The following is a 19,587-nucleotide window of genomic DNA, read 5'->3' as shown; positions in this document are numbered from 1 at the left end:
TATTGATAGTTTATCCACTCCCTCGTTTATTTATATTATAGAGGGCGGCACAAGCTAAACTCTAGGATGACTAAATTAGGCAATCTTGCGACTAGTATACTACCTGTTAAGGCCGAACTGCGACTTTATTAGACCAGTATGCGACTACTCGAACTACTCCATCTTAATCTCCAAAACAACAAAGTGCAAGCCGCCATGTTGTTAAATAAGAGAATGTTTCGTTTCTAAAATAGCAATTCCTGCTTTTGAATACATTAACTTGAAATATTTGACCCTAAAAACACGCGGAAACAATTTTTTCGACTGCGAATGAATTATTCTCATTTTACTAAAAAAAAAAAATTCAAAAAAATTTTTAAAACTTCTTTAATTTTAAGGCCCATTAGTATTTTTTCAAAGTAGAAACAATACATTTATCAATAAAGTTGTTTGCGTTTAACTTTTTTGCCTTGGGTAACGAGTTACAGAGTCGGTTAAAGTGTTTCAATAATTATGATCTTCAAACATCCTCCACACTTAAATACTCTTGTTTTGTTTTCCTTCACTGCCATCTGACATATGTCTCTAACTAAATCATAAAAATAATATTTTTACTATAATTATCCCAATTTAGGATAAAACGCGACTTAGACGCCATATTAGTTTTGTATTTCTGTAAATTAGGATTTTAAACAACGTTGCAGTTTGTACTAAATTAGGCTTCTAGCCAACGTCGGTATCCAACGTCGTTTCGACCCAAAAATTATTCTCCAAACTAGTGCAGACTAGGGTTGGCACGAGGTTGTGCCGACGTTGCGCCCCGACGTTTGGTCGCGTGACACAACGTTGTCCCGACGTCCAAATGCTGCTTGGGCACTTACTATCTGAAAATTAGAAGTCGCATAACACGGTAAACAAATTAATAATTGAATAAAGGGGGGAATAGGTAAACCACGATTGGTAGATTTTTGCAATTACAAGAGGTAAAATAGTTTCTGTAATTGTAGCCTTGCTAAACCTATATCGCTAATACCTATAGGTATTTAAATTCCCCCTCGCTAAACATTTCTATTGGATTTCTTGCATCCCTTATATATCGTTTTGGAACTCAAAGACGATTTTTTTCTTCCACATGGTTCAAAATATCTTCAAACTCATCTAACATATTCAAAACTGTTTAATCAGACAAAAGGGATTTACAAGGGATTTATTTTGTTTACTAAAAAAGTTAGGTTAAGAAACTATCCACAGATCACATAAACTATCCAAAATGACAATCTCCAAAATAAAAATCGCAATCTCCAAAATGACGTTTGCTCGTGTATTCTGTGGATTCCGCTCTCAAGAGCCCAAGACCGTCTTGGCGTCTCGAGACGCAACTATAAATACGGGCCTAAGATATAACGATTTTTTGGTGCATCCTGAGAATTGTATCTTTAATTTGCTTATAAAATTTTAAGTGAATAATTGCTTATTATTGACTAATTGCTCAAAAATCGTGTTACTTGAATCGTATTTTATTATTTTTCGTATCAGGGGTCTAATATCAAAAGCAGCAAACTCCACCATTCCTCCACTCTGACTCCCGAACATGTATGGTCCTATAATTAAATTTGCACTTGAAATTGATACTGAACCAAAAGCTTCCAACGAAGTAAGAGTAAGTATTCTATATATTAGTTAGTTCCTTAAACATTGAGTAATTTTCCAATATAAAAAGGATTCAATATTTATACGTGAACTGGCGTACGGTTAAATCTAGTCGGTTAAATCTAATCACAACATATACAAAGTGAATTATACATGGTAAGTTTATTAACAAAGTTTTAATCAGTAAAGTTACTTACTTAAATCGATTATGTAGTATTAATTTTAGAAACAACTATATTTATTTGCTTAAGACATTGAAATAATTCAATGGCCTACCTCATTTTCTTTGGAAAAAACTAAATGTTACTTTTTGAAAATTCAATATTTTTACATGCTGAATTTATACCATGCACACTTCAAATGGTATAGTTTGTCTAGCGAAAGAATATTTGATAGCGGCAATTATTGTATGTCAATTTAATTCTAAAGTAATTTGCACTATACTGTCGTCTTTTGGACGCTGCCTTTTAAAACCGCACTTTCTCTCACTGGACAGACTTTAGATGAGTTTTGATCTATTGGGTTATTATGCAGATCTGCTTTCTCATTTCTAAAGTTGAGATGGATCCTCATTTTATTCTCAATATAAAAATATTTTTGTTGGCTAAGAAACAAATTGCTTTATTTAAAAAGACTGAGAATTTTATTTCTCTGAATTTTTAAACATTTTTTGATATATTAAGTTTTTAATGAGTTAATAGTCAGAAGATTTTACAGAAATTGTAAATGAAATAAAAACTATTCTGGGACTTTTTCTTTATTTAAAACCAACATTAACAATATGAGAGGTAATACGGTGTGCGTTGTAATGAGGAAGTGTATATAAAGATTTGAATGACATTTGCATTTTTATGTGGCATTAGACCTATTTGAATAGTAGTAAAAAATAAAACGAATTGTACAAATCACAAAATCGGAAAAACGGCTCTTCATCTAGTATTCATCACGAATGAAGGGGTGGTCTTTGTGGTCGTAGGCACTAAAAATATAAATTGTATTAGTTAATTATAGTTTACATGTTTTATGTATATCTGACATTTATTAATTTTGCTTAGATTGTATCTTTATAGTAATTATTTAACTTTCCTTTAATAGTTTTAAATATAAACAATCTTGTATTTACTTGCATAAAACTTGATATTTAAGTTTACTTACTCATCATAGGGACAGATTCTTCCATTACAATCGAAGGTGTTCAATTGAGCAATATCATCGGCAGACAACTGGAAGTCCCAAATATCAAAGTTCTGTTGAATTCTTGATTTCGTCACAGATTTAGGGATAACGATAAGGCCTCTTTGAAGACCATACCTAAAAGACATAATAATGTTGTAGTAACACAATAAAAATTTATATACAAGGCTACTTAAATTTTCAAATTAACTGATAATTTGTGAGATACATAGGTCAACTTAATTTTTTTTTAAATACAGATCTACATTTTTTATTTATTTTTTGAAAGAATTCGGTCTCCTGAGTACAACCATATACCACTTTTAATATTTTTTTTGATTCGAGCACTTAAATACATTTATTTAAACTAACTTCAAGTCCGGCTACACAATAAACTTTGATTATAGGGAAGGTGGTAATCTTTTCGAGCATTAGAAACTAGTTTGTAGAAGCTGATTACGATTAATATTTTGCATATTATTAGTTAGTACATTGAGATTTCAAATTCATAAAACAAGAAGATAAAAACAATATGTTTAAAAAGCTGAGTTGGATATTATTTATTTATTTATTTGAATCTTTCAATTGGCTAAACTTTCCTTATTCAATGTTAATTAGCACTCATCAATATTGTTACGATGAATATAATGAGGTTAAATTTATAAACCCAGAGCCGGACTTGAAATCAGTTTAAATAGTGTTATTGTGCCCAAAACATTAAACAGGATTGGAAGGAAGAAACGCTTACTCAGAATGTAAAAGACCATACCATAATGTGGTATACTGATGCTTCCATAATTCAAGGACAGGGACAGGGATAAGAGTAGGGACAGGGATAAGAGTATTTGGACCGAAAACTAAATACTCCGAACTAATGCAATGGCACCTACCCCAGTATCCTGCAGGTAGAAATTTACGCCATCGAAAGATGCGTACAATTTATCTTAGAGAGGAACTATCGAAAACAGGAAATTGCCATCCTACCCGATAGCCAAGCAGCACTAAACGCGATCAAGTCAGTAACCATCAATTCGAAGTTGGTCAAAGAATGCATAGAGAAGCTCAACAAATTAGGCAAAGAAAATAAAGTCCTCCTACTCTGGGTGCCTGCTCACCAAGGGATAGAAGGCAATGAGAAATCAAATGATCTAGCTAGAAAAGGAGCAAACACTCCACTAACTGGACCAGAACCGTTCTGTTTTCCAAACGGGAACCAACTGAAAGCAGAACTGAAGAATCTGGAAGACTCCATCGGTAACTTGGAATGGGTGTCCTCCAACGGTCTAAGACACTCGAAAAGGTTCTTCAGAACTTATGACCGAGAAAAATCAAACGTGTTCCTTGATTTAAGTAAAAACAATCTTCGGATTGTCACGGGATTTCTAATACTACGCTGTCTCCTCAACGAACACCTCAGTAGGCTGAATCTGAGAAACAACGGCGAATGCGGATTCTCTGGGGAAAATGGGGAAACACCAAAACACCAGAACACCTTATCACTGAGTGTGCCGAGACGACGACCATTCGTGCCATGAATTATGGTACGGCTGATGGAGGATGGAGAGTTGGAATCTGTGGAGCCGTCTCAGATACTGGCTTTTGTTAAAGCCATGAGACTGTATAATGAGTTATAACTCGTTATAACTCAAGAAAGGGAAACACACAATAGAGATCTGTAAGGTCGCGGTGGTTAACTCCCCTCCTAAACATTCTACATTCTGCAAAGCGTATGTATTAATATGTGGCATATCGTTGTACTCAGGAGATGAATTCGTTCAAAACCTAAACTAAAAAACGCAGGTTCGTATTTAAAAAAAATAAGTTGGCCTATGTATCTTATAAACTATTAGCAAATTTGAAAATCTAAATATATTGTCAGATAGCCATGAAAAAGTGGTTATGAAAATGTGCAATTAGTTTTTCGATTTTCGACAGAAAAAATCGCTTTTTTCAAAAAATTGCTGATCTTTGAAATATTTTAAGTTTTTGATTGAATGTTGATACCAAGACACAACTTTGACCCAAATTTTTAACAATATTTGTATCTATTACTGTTTCCGAGATACCAATGCTCGTACTCCGAATTTGTAACACCCATGTATATATTAATAGTGACAACTAACATTCATTAAAACAATTCCTATAAGCATTCCGAAAATTACATTCCCAAATTGCTTACCTGATTACAACTTGGGCAGGTGTTTTGCCGTATTTCTTGGCGATGGCTTGAATTTTGGGGTCATCCAGTAATTGAGGATCGCCGGGTTTTGCCCAGGGTCTGTCAGGTGAACCCAGGGGACTGTAGGCTGTTACGACGATGTTTTTCGATTTGCAGTAGTCGATTAATTTTTGTTGGTTCAAGTATGGGTGAACTTCAATCTAGAAAAACACAAATGTTTGGTTGGTATAGTAACCTTATGTCAAATAATACTGTAGAATACTGGGTTACTCTTATGTAGATTAGTTTTGGATATTTTATATGCAAAAAATGCCCTTCAAATTTTTATTCATACTGATTCATAATTATGATAATTATTTAGAATAATCTAAATTATTTTCGTTACTTACTTGGTTGGTTACTGGAGGAATTTTAGCATTAGCCAATAGCCTCTCGAGTTGCTTCTTGTTGAAGTTTGAAACTCCAATAGATTTGGTTAATCCTTTTGCAACTAATGCTTCCAGTGCTTTCCACGTGTCCAAATAATCAACATCGCTAAAGGCGGTTTTACCATCTTTGCCAACTGGGAATAGGTCTCCATCTTCCTGTAATAATATAATATATTAGAAATAAGCTATTATAGAGGTTAAAAAAGTTAATTACCTGAAGCGCGAAAGGCCAGTGAATTAAATATAAGTCCAAATATTGTAAGTTTAGGTTTTTCAAAGTAGTTCTGATTGCTGGTTCTACTAAGTCTGGTCTGTGCATTGTGTTCCATAATTTACTGAAATTTAAAATTAAAATACGGTTTAGTTTTGATTGACGGTTTAAGAATATTGTTTTTGGAATGCTAAAAATAGTTTTTGGATGTTCCATTTTTTTTTTAATAATTCTCTAGTTTTCGAGATAAAAAATAAAATGTGTAAAATTGACAAAAAGCATGATTTTAAATAAGCATTGGTAAAATCATGAATTGAACATTTTTAAAGTTGAAATTTGAGTTATATAACAAAAGTCGGAAATGCAAGTCGTTAAAAAAACTAGAATTAATCCATTTGATATTATCTGATTTTATAAAATAATTCAAAGTTTATGAATTATTACTAGTCAAACATCTTTAATTTTATTTGTACAGGGTGGTCCGAATTGTATTCCGGAAACTTCGGCAGCATATTCTGCAGATAAAAATAAGTAAAAAAGTTCGTATAAATGTATGTTCTAAAATGGTTAGTTTCGGAGATACAGGGTGTAGAAGTTTCATTTTTATTTCGATTTTTTCCAAATAACCTCTAAAGTAACGCCAATATTTCGATGAAAATTGGTGGATGGGTGTTTTTTGACATGAGAAATTTCATTTTGATGTCAATATGACTCCCATTTGTAGGTGGCGCTACCTACATGTGTTTTAACTGTTTTGAAGAGTAATAACTTTTCGTCGGTACCTGTATAAAACTACTGAGTAAAAAAATATACATTTGCGACTTTTTTTTACATAAAAAAGGTCTCTTGGTAAAAATCGCCACGAGTAATGGTTCTCGAGATATATGGAATCGAAATTATCAATACCTGTCATCATTGACATAAATTAAACATGTTGACTAAATAGTAATTAGACTGAATTCATAAATTTGAAATCTTTTTGTGTCAAAAGTTCAAAAGAAATTGTTTAATCATCATTTTTTCGCAGAAAAACCTATGATTAATTTAAAAAAATAAAAATTTATTATTTCAGTCAAATAACTATACTCAACGCGTGTGCTTATTTTTTTTCCATTCTAAATATCTTATTTCCATTCTAAATATCTTGAGAACGGTTGCTCCTAGCGATTTTTACCAAGAGACATTTTTTACATAAAAAGTCATGAAAATGTATATTTTTTTAGTCAGTGGTTTTATACAGGTACGGTCGAAAAGTTATTACTCTTCAAAACAGTTAAAACACATGTAGGTGACGCCCCCCTACAAATAGGAGTAATTTTGACATCAAAATCAAATTTCTCGTGTCACAATACTCCCAGATACCAATTTTCATCCAAATATTGACGTTACTTCAGACATTATTTGGAAAAAATCTAAATAAAAATGAAACTTCTACGCCCTGTATCTCCGAAACTAAGCATTTTAGGACATACATTTATACGAACTTTTTTACTTATTTTTATCTGCAGAATATGCTGTCGAAGTTTCCGGAATACAATTCGGACCACCCTGTATTACCTGAAAAAAAATAGAATAACCTACAAAAAAAAACTGAGATCCCATCAAAAACATAGAATCTCTACAATCCAATAAGAAAAACAATAGTCTCGCTACACAATTCTTCCACTATAAAAAGTTGTGAGATCTCATGTAAAACCAAGTCAATTTATTTTATTTAGTTTCTCTTTAAGCACATATTAAACAATTTTGTTATAAATTGTTAGTATCAATGTTAAACATTTTTATTTCTATAATAATTATAATGACTTTGGAATTGCACGATATGATGATACTCATTACTAATTAAACTTTATTCTTAATAAAGGTGAGTTTTAAAAGAGAAGTATATGACTAAAATGTAAGGTTTTTGACATATTTAACATTTTCTAGAAATAAAGAACAATTTTTAAATTACAATAAAACCTAGGTACTTAAATTGGAATTTATCCGGTATAACCTAATATGTAGGTAAATTAAATATTGTACTTTAAAGCAAATTAAAACTTGATCCAAACAGTTATACAGGGTGAGATAAAATAAATATTATACATTGATCACGTTCAAAAGTATGTTACTCTTTTATTTTAAATGGAACACCCATTATATTATTCCGATATTCAATGGAGAATTCATGTCTCTTCAAAATACTATTAATGTTGCCTACCCCTCAAACAAAGATTTTCTTAGATATTTTCATTTACATGATTTGATCTAAGTAGATCTTTATTATTTGATAACATCTAGGTGATATGTTTGACGTTACTTCAACATAGCTGTATAATTAGTCCAATTTTAACAACTAGTTATTATTTCACGTCAGTTAAAACAAAAAAAAACTCAGAAATTTGCCAAAAATGCAAACATATCCTACATCAGAAAGAATTGATATGATTCTATTAGATGGTGAATGGTAGTGTGCATTCACCATTTAATAGAATACTTAAATGCTCCTGATTTTATCTAGTCTGTTTTTTTATGGGGATAAGTTAAAGACAGTATTTACTTTTACAAAACTCGACCAACTATTGTCGACAACATGAGAGAAATTATTGTAGCTGCTTTTCGAGGTAGAACTCCACATAACAAGGTCAACTAAAATTTAAGTGGTTGTTATCGAAATTTAAAATGTACTCTTCATTTTCACAAAATGTGAAATATGTCAAAATTCTTCGATTTTAGGTATATGCTCACCTTTATTTTAGAAAAAACACAACTTTTATGTGTAATTGTTTTTGGAGATACCCTGTATAATTCTATAGATTTTTATAACAAGCTTTCAGTTAACCTACATATGCTGCCAGAATTTCATTTCGATAGAAAGAGGATATATGAGCGCCACCCTGTACATTATTTAAAAACTTAAAGCATTATACAAAAATCTAACAAGTCATTCTTATTTGGTTCAACCTCCCACACTTTATAGTAGTTTCTTATCGGTTTCGCTATCTATTTTTATTAGGGTAATAGGACAATAAATAAAAATTGACGTTTTTTATCTTCTTTATAGGTAATTAATTTTTCAAATATTTATTTTTTTCATTTGAAATGCTATGTCAATATAGGTATTTGTTTCATAAGCTTATCACCTTCTTCAAAACTAACTTTGGTCTTAATAAATGTTATAATCTTTTAATGATGTTTTTCGAGATTTTTTTAATAATCTTTCAGTTCCATTTTCATTTAGAGTACGCAAAACAAAGACTGTTATATCACGGTCAATGAGTTAAAAAAATGAAAAATATCCAGGATATCGGTCTTGATATTGGGGACCAAAGTAAACAACAAATTATACAGGGTCGCTGATATGTATCGGAATGGTCGATTATTATGTAAAATATAAGAGGTACCCCTAAAAGTTATAGATTATAGAGTAAATCAAGGTTAAAGCACTGCACGATAGTCAGCATGCATATAGAGCGGGCAGATCCACGGAAACTACTCTGTACCAGTTAACTGAGCTAATACAGGCAAGCCTGGATAGCAAAGAAACAGCACTTTGTGCCTTTTTGGACATTGCAGGGGCGTTTGACAATATACCTCACAAGGTGGTCAAGCGATCTCTTGAAACAAGAGGAGTGAATAGTACGATAATTCGCTGCTTTTGGGAAATGCTCTCAACACGAACAGCAGAGGCTGAGATAGGTACCAACACTGTAGTTGTTAAAACAACGCAAGGAACTCCACAAGGCGGAGTGACCTCCCCCCTACTGTGGAGCTTGGTAGTGGATGAACTACTGGAAGAATTAACTCTAGCGGGAATATACTGCATAGGGTATGCAGATGACATAGTCATCATAGCACGGGGAAACATGAAGGCACCCTGTGTGATATTATCCAAAGAGGACTCCGCATCGCTGAGAGATGGTGCAGGACTGTCGGGCTGAGGATTAACTCAGATAAAACCGCGGTAGTGCCATTCACCAGAAAGCGAAGTTTGAAAAACTTGAAAAGAATCCATCTAGATGGAAAGGAAATGCCATCATAGGAAGTGAAATATCTGGGAATAACCCTGGATAGTAAACTTCCCTGGAACAGACATTTTAAGAACATTACCAGCAAAGCCACAAAGGTCCATGATATGCAGAAGACTGGCGGGAAATAGGTGGGGCTGCGCCCCTAACATTTTGCGCTGGATGTATACCATTATAGTAAGACCCATGATTACTTATGGAGCAGTTGCTTGGTATACAAAACTAGAGCAACATACAGGAAGGCAAAACCTGTGCAAAGTACAGAGACTGGCATGTATCTGCATCACAGGTGCCATGAGAACATGTCCAACAGCAGCAATGGAGACTAACACCACTGCACATTGCCGTCGGTAGTTATGCCAATGCGACAATGATTAGAATGATCATTGGCGGAAACAGTACTGGGAGAAATCGCTGAGGAAGCATACCAGCCCGAGTGCGAGCCAAACCGATCAACAGCCCAATCTATTTCAGTTAGACCTTCACTATTATCATCGTCATCATCATCAGCAGCCGGAATTGTTTTGAAGAAGTTTAAAAAATGTGTTATTAATATTTATAATAAATAGTAGTAGGAATTTGTATCAAAAATTAATATATTTAGATGTTCGTAGTTGTTTTTCATTATTATAAAAACCTCTGAACGAAATTATTAGTTAGTACTGAAAAAAAACGAGAAATCTCGGTTCCTAAGTGGCGCGGTACCGAAATTCCTGGTTCCGAAAGAGAGCTCCGGTTCCGGAAACCCCGATTCAGATATCGTAAGTGCATTGTGGTAACATACCAGTGCGGTGCTTAATATTTTACAATAGAGAAAAATCGCTAACTAAAAAGCTATTATGTTGGAATATACCTAGTAATGTAAATTTCTTCCCTCTTAACGGTTCCATCTCCAAGTTTTGTTTTTAATGCTTCTCCAACTTCCGGTTCGTTTAAATAAACGTGGGCACAATCGATGTGACGGTAGCCTAGGTCTAGTGCATCTTTGACTGCTTGTGTTACCTCACCGGGTTTGGACTATAAAACAATATTAAGCAATTAAAAACAGCAATGGTGCGTGAATATGCATGTAATAAAACTAGATTATTAAAAGAACCTTAAATTTTGAAATTATTTACATATTTATGAACCTTCAGCTAATAAAAATAGTTTTTAAATATGAAATCAACATGATTTATTCACTAAGAAGCATATTAACTCTAAACATGATGTTAAATATATTTGATACACATTTATTTCATAACGTGGTATGATTAACTAATATATGTTTATCAACATTTTAGGAACAGAGAGCACACTATTAGCACTTTTAAAGTTACAAGTAGGGTGCTAATTGGTTAAACATTGGAAAATTTACTTTAACTAAGGCACTAATTATTACTTATATTTCATATCAATTAAACTTTTAGTTACCATGGACATATTCGGCGCCGTGATGACTAACTGGAATTTAAATTTCACAATGAGGATTCAGGTGGTAGCTCCACTATAAGAAATGTCAAGTTGCCGCATTTATTTATTTATTTCCTGACATCGTTAGTCGTTTTGACACTTTAGTTTTGTATTACGAGTTTTTGGTTTAGTTAATGTTATGATACTTTAAGCTTGAAAATGTTTACTAGCAGACCTTGCAGTCGAACATTCTTCTTTTTAGAACCTCTTTTAGTGCGAGGTGTACAAGATAGCTTAATATCCGTAAAAATCTCATCGCAAATTTATTAGAATATTTTGAACGGGAAAGCGGTAATAATCGAATTTATGTCTGTTAAATGCTGTTAAAAAGGTGAGTTTTGTTGATGTAAATAGTAACTGCTTTATATTTATAATTAATATTTTTTTTCCTAAAATATTTTGATTAAAAGAAAATATATAAAAGTCGGCAACGCTTTTCCGGTCAACTTTAATCACGTGACTAAAAGTTTATTTGTTATGAACTGCATATTCGCAACACTGTAAATACATTTTCCGAATTAACGATAAAGTAATGTTAGATAATATGCAGTTTTAAAATGTACAGATTAACACTGTATATTACAAGATTTATTACAGTTAAATATAACAAACAGAACAAAACATAAAATTTATATTTAGGTCTTAGATTACTAATAATACGTTTTGATTTGAATTCTGTGGCTGTTTCACATGGAGCGGACCGTCCGCGCGGACTATCCTGTATATTTTTAGGTCATCATTATTTTAGGGTTATAATGTGAAACAACGTTTTTAATCATATAGGTCCGTCAAAGCAAGGGCTCGACGGTTGGCCGTCGCGCGTCAGGCGAATTCATCCGAATGGATAATCCGCGCTTCTGTGAAAATATTTATATAAACTTAAGGTACTTGCACAACCACCGGATGGTCCGCGCGGACGATCCGCTCCATGTAAAAGAGCATTAAAAATTCAGAAATTTTTGTTTCTTTTATATGAAACCTTTAATAAAATAAAACCATACAATTTTGATTTAAAACTGGCAGATCCATTGTTTTGATCATCACAAAGGTCAATGACTGCTGGGAAATGGCAATCGATGATAATTCGTCGGTGAAATGTGATAAACTGCTAACTCCATTATTCCTAATTTTACAGGAGAGCAAAAAACGGTACAAAAAAATATGTACACATGTAGGAAGTATTTTCATGCGTTAATATGATAAAGAGATAAGAATTTTATTTGCTGGAGAACAATAAAACTCAATATTTCGTGTTACATCATATTTTTCTCAGACACAATAGGGAGATAGCAGATATTCGTCTTGCAGAAATAAGAAAAAAAATATACTTCTGGAGATAGCAACCTTTATTGTTTAAAATTTTGAAAATGGAATTGAATATTACCCAAACAGATTTAGAAATAATCAATTAAATTAAAAAAATATGATATTTCTAACCATATATGTATTTATAATATCGTCGGTCTAGAAGCAAAACATACAAGTCCAAAAACGAATAAATTTTTAATGCATTTTTAAAGAACTGAAGTAGCAGCATTTTGGACTTAATTAGTATGAAAATAATTTAAAAATTAAACTTATAACTCTTAGAAGATATGGTAGAATCCTTCCATGCTTATCCTAATTTTTATACAACGGTAATAGCCCGAGCTTGGAAAACAGTGCGTGATTTTATACTTTTCTCCATATTTTTTTAACCTTCAGCTAATAAAAATAGTTTTTAAATATGAAATCAACATGATTTATTCCGATTATGTATCATATCATATTATTCCAATTATGTATCATTTACGTGGAAAAACGTTGAAAAAACAAAACTGATTAGGTATTACGGAAATTCTAAAATTAGAGAAATAATATTTTTCTGGAAATTGATTTGTGTTGTGTGTCTTGAAACGCTCTATCATTTTTAAAATGTTCTATAATTAGTGTTAATTTTGACAAATTTTATATCAATTTGTAAATTTTTAGTAAATGACATCTGGAGATTGACCTCGCAAAAATTCATCGATTGTTTATCGGTGGTTCTTCCCCAGGTGGTTCAAAATTATCATCGATTGTCATTCTCCAGCCGCCTTTGACGCAGTCTTTTTTCGATCGTGCGATATTAAGTAGTGTAATTATAAGAACTAAATTATGATACTATTCGGCCTACCATAAATTAAGTAAAAAAATTTCTTCAAATTTATTTGCATATTAACTTTTTTAAGAAGATTAAACAAACGTGTCGTACAGAGGGCCCATAAATTAACAGATATTTGTTATTTTTGAAAAATGAAAAACATATATTTTTATAAATTAAGTATCTTGTTGAAAATAACATTATTCATATATTTTTAAAATTTAAAGTATTTAAGACCGTCCTAGTATTTTTTTTAAACTAGTTTCCTTAATATTGATTGCAATGATTTTGCGGTTAAAATTGATATTCTATTTTGAGCAAAGTATTTATTATTATTTTTTAGTTTTTTTTTCATTACTTTATTGTCTTTGTTAAATTTGTTTTAAGTAATTTTAATTTTGAATTGTAGATACAAGGAGACCCAATGTTCTGAAAAAGCTACATATTTGATATTTTTGCACCAATTTTGTCAAATTTAATGCTGTGATTTTTTTGCTTGGCGGAGTCTTCGAAAAATTTCCGGTCCAAAAATAACCTCATGTAGGCCATACCGTGTAGGTTTTGAAAAATCACTAGACTTAATGTTCTAGTAATTTAAAAACTCTTTCAGAATTAAAAAAAAGTATTTCTACTAAAGAAAACCTACTCAATCAAAAAAGGTCCAAAACGAGATTTAATTTTTTTCTCCGATATATTATATATAGCCTTGGAAAAATAGATTTGATAATAATCTAATGTTTTTCGTATATTGTCTTGGCCGGTTAAAACATGCCCAAATCGTATTTTAATCATATCTCAATTTTTTCAAATGGAACGAGGGTGGCTCATTGGCTTATTTGAAAAAAGCAGTTTTTTACGAATAATTTGGTACCACACACTTGGCATTTTGAGTCAAATTGTCGTTATAAACTGCATGTTACACAATTTCAAATGAACAATAAGCGAAAATATCAAAAGTTTGAGAAATGCTATGTCATTATATTCAGAGTGTCATTTTCTTTCGAATAAAGTAAAAATATATCGAGCGTGCCATTTAAAAATAAAAAATTGTAGCCATTTCCGGTGAAATAGGAAGTGACCAAAAACAATTGAATAGGTCAGTCATATACTAATATACCTAATCTCGTTTTTTATCTGAAAAAAATAAAAAAGTTATAGAGGTGAGTCATTTTTGAGACGCATCCGGTATACCATTATCCAAAAATTGACATTTATTAAATAATAAATTTTCAATTTTTTGAAAATAACTTTTGAAAATATAAAATTTTATCTTTGCAATTTAGAAATATACATCCTAGTTTTGACTCCTACTATACATTCAACTAGAGTATTTTAATACACTTTGTAAAGTATTAGAAAATATTTCTAATTAAAAAAATATATAAATAATTTGTTACTTTATAATTCTGAATGCCGTTTAAAAGTACTCAAGAATTGGTGGTTACATTCTAAAAACCGATGGATATACAGATTATTACATATATACAGGGTGAGTGTTAAAGTGCAAATATTTTAGGTGTGGTATAATTCGACCACAGAAACACGTCTATGAATGATTTTTTTGCGAATTTTTTTTAGAAGATTTGGTATCTTTGGAAAAAAATTAATGATAAATAAAAGAATTTTTAAAAATTTTTAGGTAAATAACATATTTTTTTTATGTTATGGCAACATAGGTAAGAGATTAAATTTGCTAAAAAGAAAACCAGTGGTTTTCAAAATATGGGCAAAAATTTATTTCAAAAATCGTACAGAGAAAATATGTTTCTTTTATCGAGATTTGCCAGACCAGAATATACTTACACTTATTTCAGGCACAGCCTTTATATAGCATTTTTGAATTAAGACTAATCCATTGAGCGAAATAAACATATAATATTCCACTTAAAAAATATCTATAACTGGGTTTAAGAATAACTTAAAAATATTTTAAAAGAATGTGCGCTACCATTTCCCCCAAAAAATCTCAAATAAGAGCTCCTTTTCAAAAATTCCGTGTCAGCCTGTATACAGGGTTGTTCACCACATACGACACGGAGTATTGTAGCTAAACGATTAGATTTTTACAAATTGTAAGTTTTGGGTTCGTTGAAGAACTATTATAGCTACAATTTAAAAATACTTTATACAAGATACAGAGTGTCCCAAATAAGTAAAATATATTATAGTTATATTTTTTTAAATGGAACACCTTGTATATTATTCTATTTTTGGATTCTACGATTGAAATAAAGGTAGATTTGATAAAGGTTTACCACACTTAAATCTGACCGTTTTTGAAATATTTTCAATTTTATGAAATAGCAGTAAAAATTTTAAGGCTTCATTTTTCCAAAGGTATCAAAGTTTTTAATACTCAATATTTACTGAAAATTATTTATTGATCAAATATTGTTGCAATAATAAAAATTTTACTACCTGTCCAAAATTTTTTATTAAATAATTACTAGCTTTAAACGCCAATAACTTGTTTAATTTAAATGGAATACCCTATATATTTTACGTGAATCAAATGCACAATTTAATTGACTATCAAATTTTATTATACCATTTTTTTCCCATCTCTTCAAGTTTTCGTAGAAAATGCATTTTCTTATAATTTAGACCTCATTTATCACTATACCAATGGAATAATGACATTTTAGATTATTTTTAAAGACGTAACAAATTTTCAAAGAGTACATATATTAATATTGGCGATATAGTTCGCTTATTTCATTAAAAAAAAATGTTTAAATATTTTTCTTAAAGAGGACCAATTAACATGATCCCAGTATTCAAACTACATTAATTGTCTGTTTATGTTGATTAAGAATAATTGTTCCAAATACTAAAAAACTGAATTTTGTGTCTGTATTAGACAGTTTTGTAAAAAGTAACTTCTTATAAAATTTATTTCATTTTTTGAGAAATGCTTATTTATAAAAATAGAGACGTTCATTTGCATAACTTATTATTATATTGATTTCTGAGCCAAATCCACATTTATTTAGATAGAATACTTTAATAATTAAAACAATTTAAATTACGTAATTAACTAATTTTTGGTCGGAAATAATGGTGGTATATTTAATTGGTATACTCTTCTACAAAGATTTAAATAGTTTTTTTGTTTACCAATGGGCTTGCAATATTTACTACCTATACATATATGTTGCTTTAAAAAATTTGAAATGTCAATATTCCATAGGTATAGTGATAAATGAGGTGTAATTTATAAGAAAATGCATTTTCTACGAAAACTTGAAGAGACAGGTAAAAATGGTGTAATAAAATTTGATAGTCAATTAAATTGTGCATATGATTCACGTAAAATATACAGGGTGTTCCATTTAAATTAAACAAGTTATTGCCGTTTAAAGCTGGTAATTATTTAATATAAATTTTTGGACACTCTCTATAAGGTAGTAAAATTTTTATTATTGCAACACAATATCTGACCAATAAATAATCTTCAGTAAATATTTAATATTAAAAACTTTCATACCCTTGGAGAAATGAAGCCTTAAAATTTTTACTGCAATTTCATAAAACTGAAAATATTTCAAAAACAGTAAGGTTTAAGTGTGATAAACCTTAATCAAATTTATTTTTATTTCAATCCTAGAATCAAAAAACAGAATAATATATAGGGTGTTCCATTTAAAAAAATACAACTATAATATTTTTTGCTTATTTGGAACACTCTGTATCTTGTAAAACTATTTTTAAATTGTAGCTCTAATAGTCCTTCAACAAGCTCAAAACTTACAATTTGTAAAAATCTAATCGTTAAGCTACAATACTCCGTGTCGTATGTGGTGAACAACCCTGTATATTAGTTAAACAGGAAAAATTAAAAAATTAACAAGAATATACCTAATATAATATAAAAATATAATATTATGTTTTTAATTAATTATTATGTATCTATTCTATTTGGCGTAATTATACAGGGTGGGAAAATAAGCACAAATATTTTAGGGGTGGTATATTTGGACCCCAGAAACACGTCTATGAAGTTTTTTACGATTTTTTTATGAATTTGGATTTTTTGAAAAAATTATAGGAGTTTTTAAATTTTTAATTAAAAAAATAATATTTTCTTTATATGACAACATACTTAGGTGGTAGATTAAATTCAAAAAAAAAGAAAACCGGGAAAAGATTTAGCGGTTCTCAAAATGTAAGCGAAAAATCAATTTCTTGTTAAATATTCAAAGTAAAATATCTTGGTTATTTTGTACTTATTTGAAAAACGATAAAGAAAAAATATGTTTCTTTTTTTATGCAGATCTACCAGCCCTGAAAATATTGTCACTTAAATCTCACCCTGTATACAGGATGTCCCAGGCTGAGCGTGCATTAGAATTATCGAGATGTAAGCTCTGAGAATATTTATACTTATTTAAGACTCGCCTTGTATCATTTGTTTTTATTTTATAAAACAATTTACCATTATAACTTATAGTATATAAATAATGGGGAAACTCGGATTATATATTTATTGCTAAATGATTTAAAATTTTTGCTATTGTAGATTTAATATTAACTGTATATTTTATCTTAATGGCTTAATAGAAATTAAAACAAAGGCTTTCAAAATCAAGGACATCTATGATCGGAGGCTATAATTCCAATACAATGAATGCCTGAATATTAATTACATTTTAGGTAAAACTTTTAGACAATAATTTTATAAACTATCTCGTTGTTAATTCTAGAACAAAAAATAATACTATCCAATATTTAGTTTAACGCGTGTACTCTTTAAAGAAAACCTTTATTTGAAAAATAAATAAAATGTGACACTATATTCTGATGTTATTTAATATCGAAAACAAACACACGTGCGCACATCCAACCTGATTTTTGTTTGATCTATAAAGACAAATACACCGTACAAAAGACTATTGAAAACTTACCTTCCAGGTTCCTAAACCGAAAACAGGAAATTCCTGTCCGTTATTGAATTTGATTTTAGGGACTTTGCTGGCCATGTTCACAACGCAACTTCTACTAAACATCCGTATATGAAATAACGTGCGTCTCTCAATATATACGACCGTGAGAGAAACGCGTCTTGCAGGTCCGGACTTCGGAATTTATCAGACTATTTATTTTTCCCTACGATATAATTATCGCATAAGTATCGTATTGTTACGTTTTTCGTCGGTTCCGTGTGGATAGAAAGTCACAATTTATTTAAACACTATTTATTTAACACTAATTAACAAAAACAATAACGATAAAAGACTTATAGAACTATTTACAAACGATTTATAACTAAGAATTTATTTTGAATTTTAGCGCGTCAACTGCACTTGTATATTTATAACTGCCCTCTCTAGGCCACTGCCGCCGGCTTTTATACCGACAGGTAAAAGAAATCTAGAATAGTCCAAAGATCGTTAGGCGCATAGAGAAGGTTTTCGAATGTTCTCGTATGTACTAGTCCATTCTAGTGGGTCTCGATTCTTCTCGAACGAATGAATCATTGTGGTGTCTATGCGATGTTAAGGTCATCCGAGGGCGGGCCATATTGTGAGGTTAGGTCGAGTCCACACCGGCTCGCAACAGTATGATCGAAATAAACGGCGTCAGCGATGGCTATGAAATGAAGATCCCTGTCATTTTATATGTAAAATTATATGGGGAATATCAACGATCGTCGTTCCCAAGCCAACTGGGCGCCGTTCTTTTTTCCATCATACTGTAGTAGTAAGTATATACTTTATTAGAATCAGAAAGTGGGTTATTCTCTTTCCAATTTATACATAATTTTACATTTTAAAAGTAGTAAAAAATAATAATGACTGGGAGGAAAAGATACTAATTTTGATGACACTGAGACTGTTATGGAAATGAAAACAAAAAACGACAATTGAAATTGAAGAGTCCAGGGAAAATCATGATAAGCGCCATTTTTACAGGAGAGTCTTGGATATGTGGTGGTTGTCAGTTGTCAGGTTCTTTCCCTGTATGTATATTTTTACTAGGCATATATCTTAGGATTCAGCATTTTATTGCCCTGCAGAGTTTATACATTTTGTAGGGACCAGTTAGATATACAGGGTGGTCCGAACCGTATTCCGGAAACTTCGGCAGTATATTTTTCAGATAAAAATAAGTAAAAAGTTCGTATAAATGTATGTCCTAAAATTCTTAGTGTCGGAGATGCAGGGTCGAGTTTTTCCGAATATTGGTGTCAGGGACTTTTTGGCATGAGAAATTTGATTTTGATGACTTCTATTTTTAGGGGGTGCCACCTTCATGTATTGTGTTTTAATTGTTTTGAAGAGCAATAACTTTTCTCGTCCGTACCTGTAGAAAACTACCGAGTAAAAAATGTATATTTCCGTGACATTTTACGTAAAAAATGTCTCTTGGTAAAAATCGCTAGG

At 31.0% G+C, this 19,587-nt stretch overlaps 1 protein-coding gene across 1 annotated transcript; it reads right to left on the bottom strand.

Annotated features, from left to right (window-relative positions):
- Positions 1 to 2,368: 2,368 nt before the first annotated feature.
- Positions 2,369 to 18,266, bottom strand: LOC115886837 (aldo-keto reductase family 1 member B1-like). The gene is made up of 7 exons (XM_030906141.1): positions 18,109 to 18,266; positions 10,484 to 10,647; positions 5,624 to 5,744; positions 5,371 to 5,565; positions 4,982 to 5,181; positions 2,785 to 2,940; positions 2,369 to 2,608 (listed from the first exon to the last, which is right to left on the bottom strand). The coding sequence occupies exons 1-7, from the start codon at positions 18,208 to 18,210 to the stop codon at positions 2,563 to 2,565; spliced, it is 984 nt and encodes a 327-aa protein (XP_030762001.1). The 5' UTR covers positions 18,211 to 18,266; the 3' UTR covers positions 2,369 to 2,562.
- Between the last annotated feature and the right edge of the window lie 1,321 nt (positions 18,267 to 19,587).

Source organism: Sitophilus oryzae, unplaced genomic scaffold (genome assembly GCF_002938485.1).
Source record: "Sitophilus oryzae breed Bouriz unplaced genomic scaffold, Soryzae_2.0 scaffold_499_pilon_pilon, whole genome shotgun sequence".
NCBI classification, from domain to species: domain Eukaryota; kingdom Metazoa; phylum Arthropoda; class Insecta; order Coleoptera; family Curculionidae; genus Sitophilus; species Sitophilus oryzae.
Note: the sequence above shows the minus strand (reverse complement) of the source record. Positions and strands in the feature narration are given on the sequence as shown.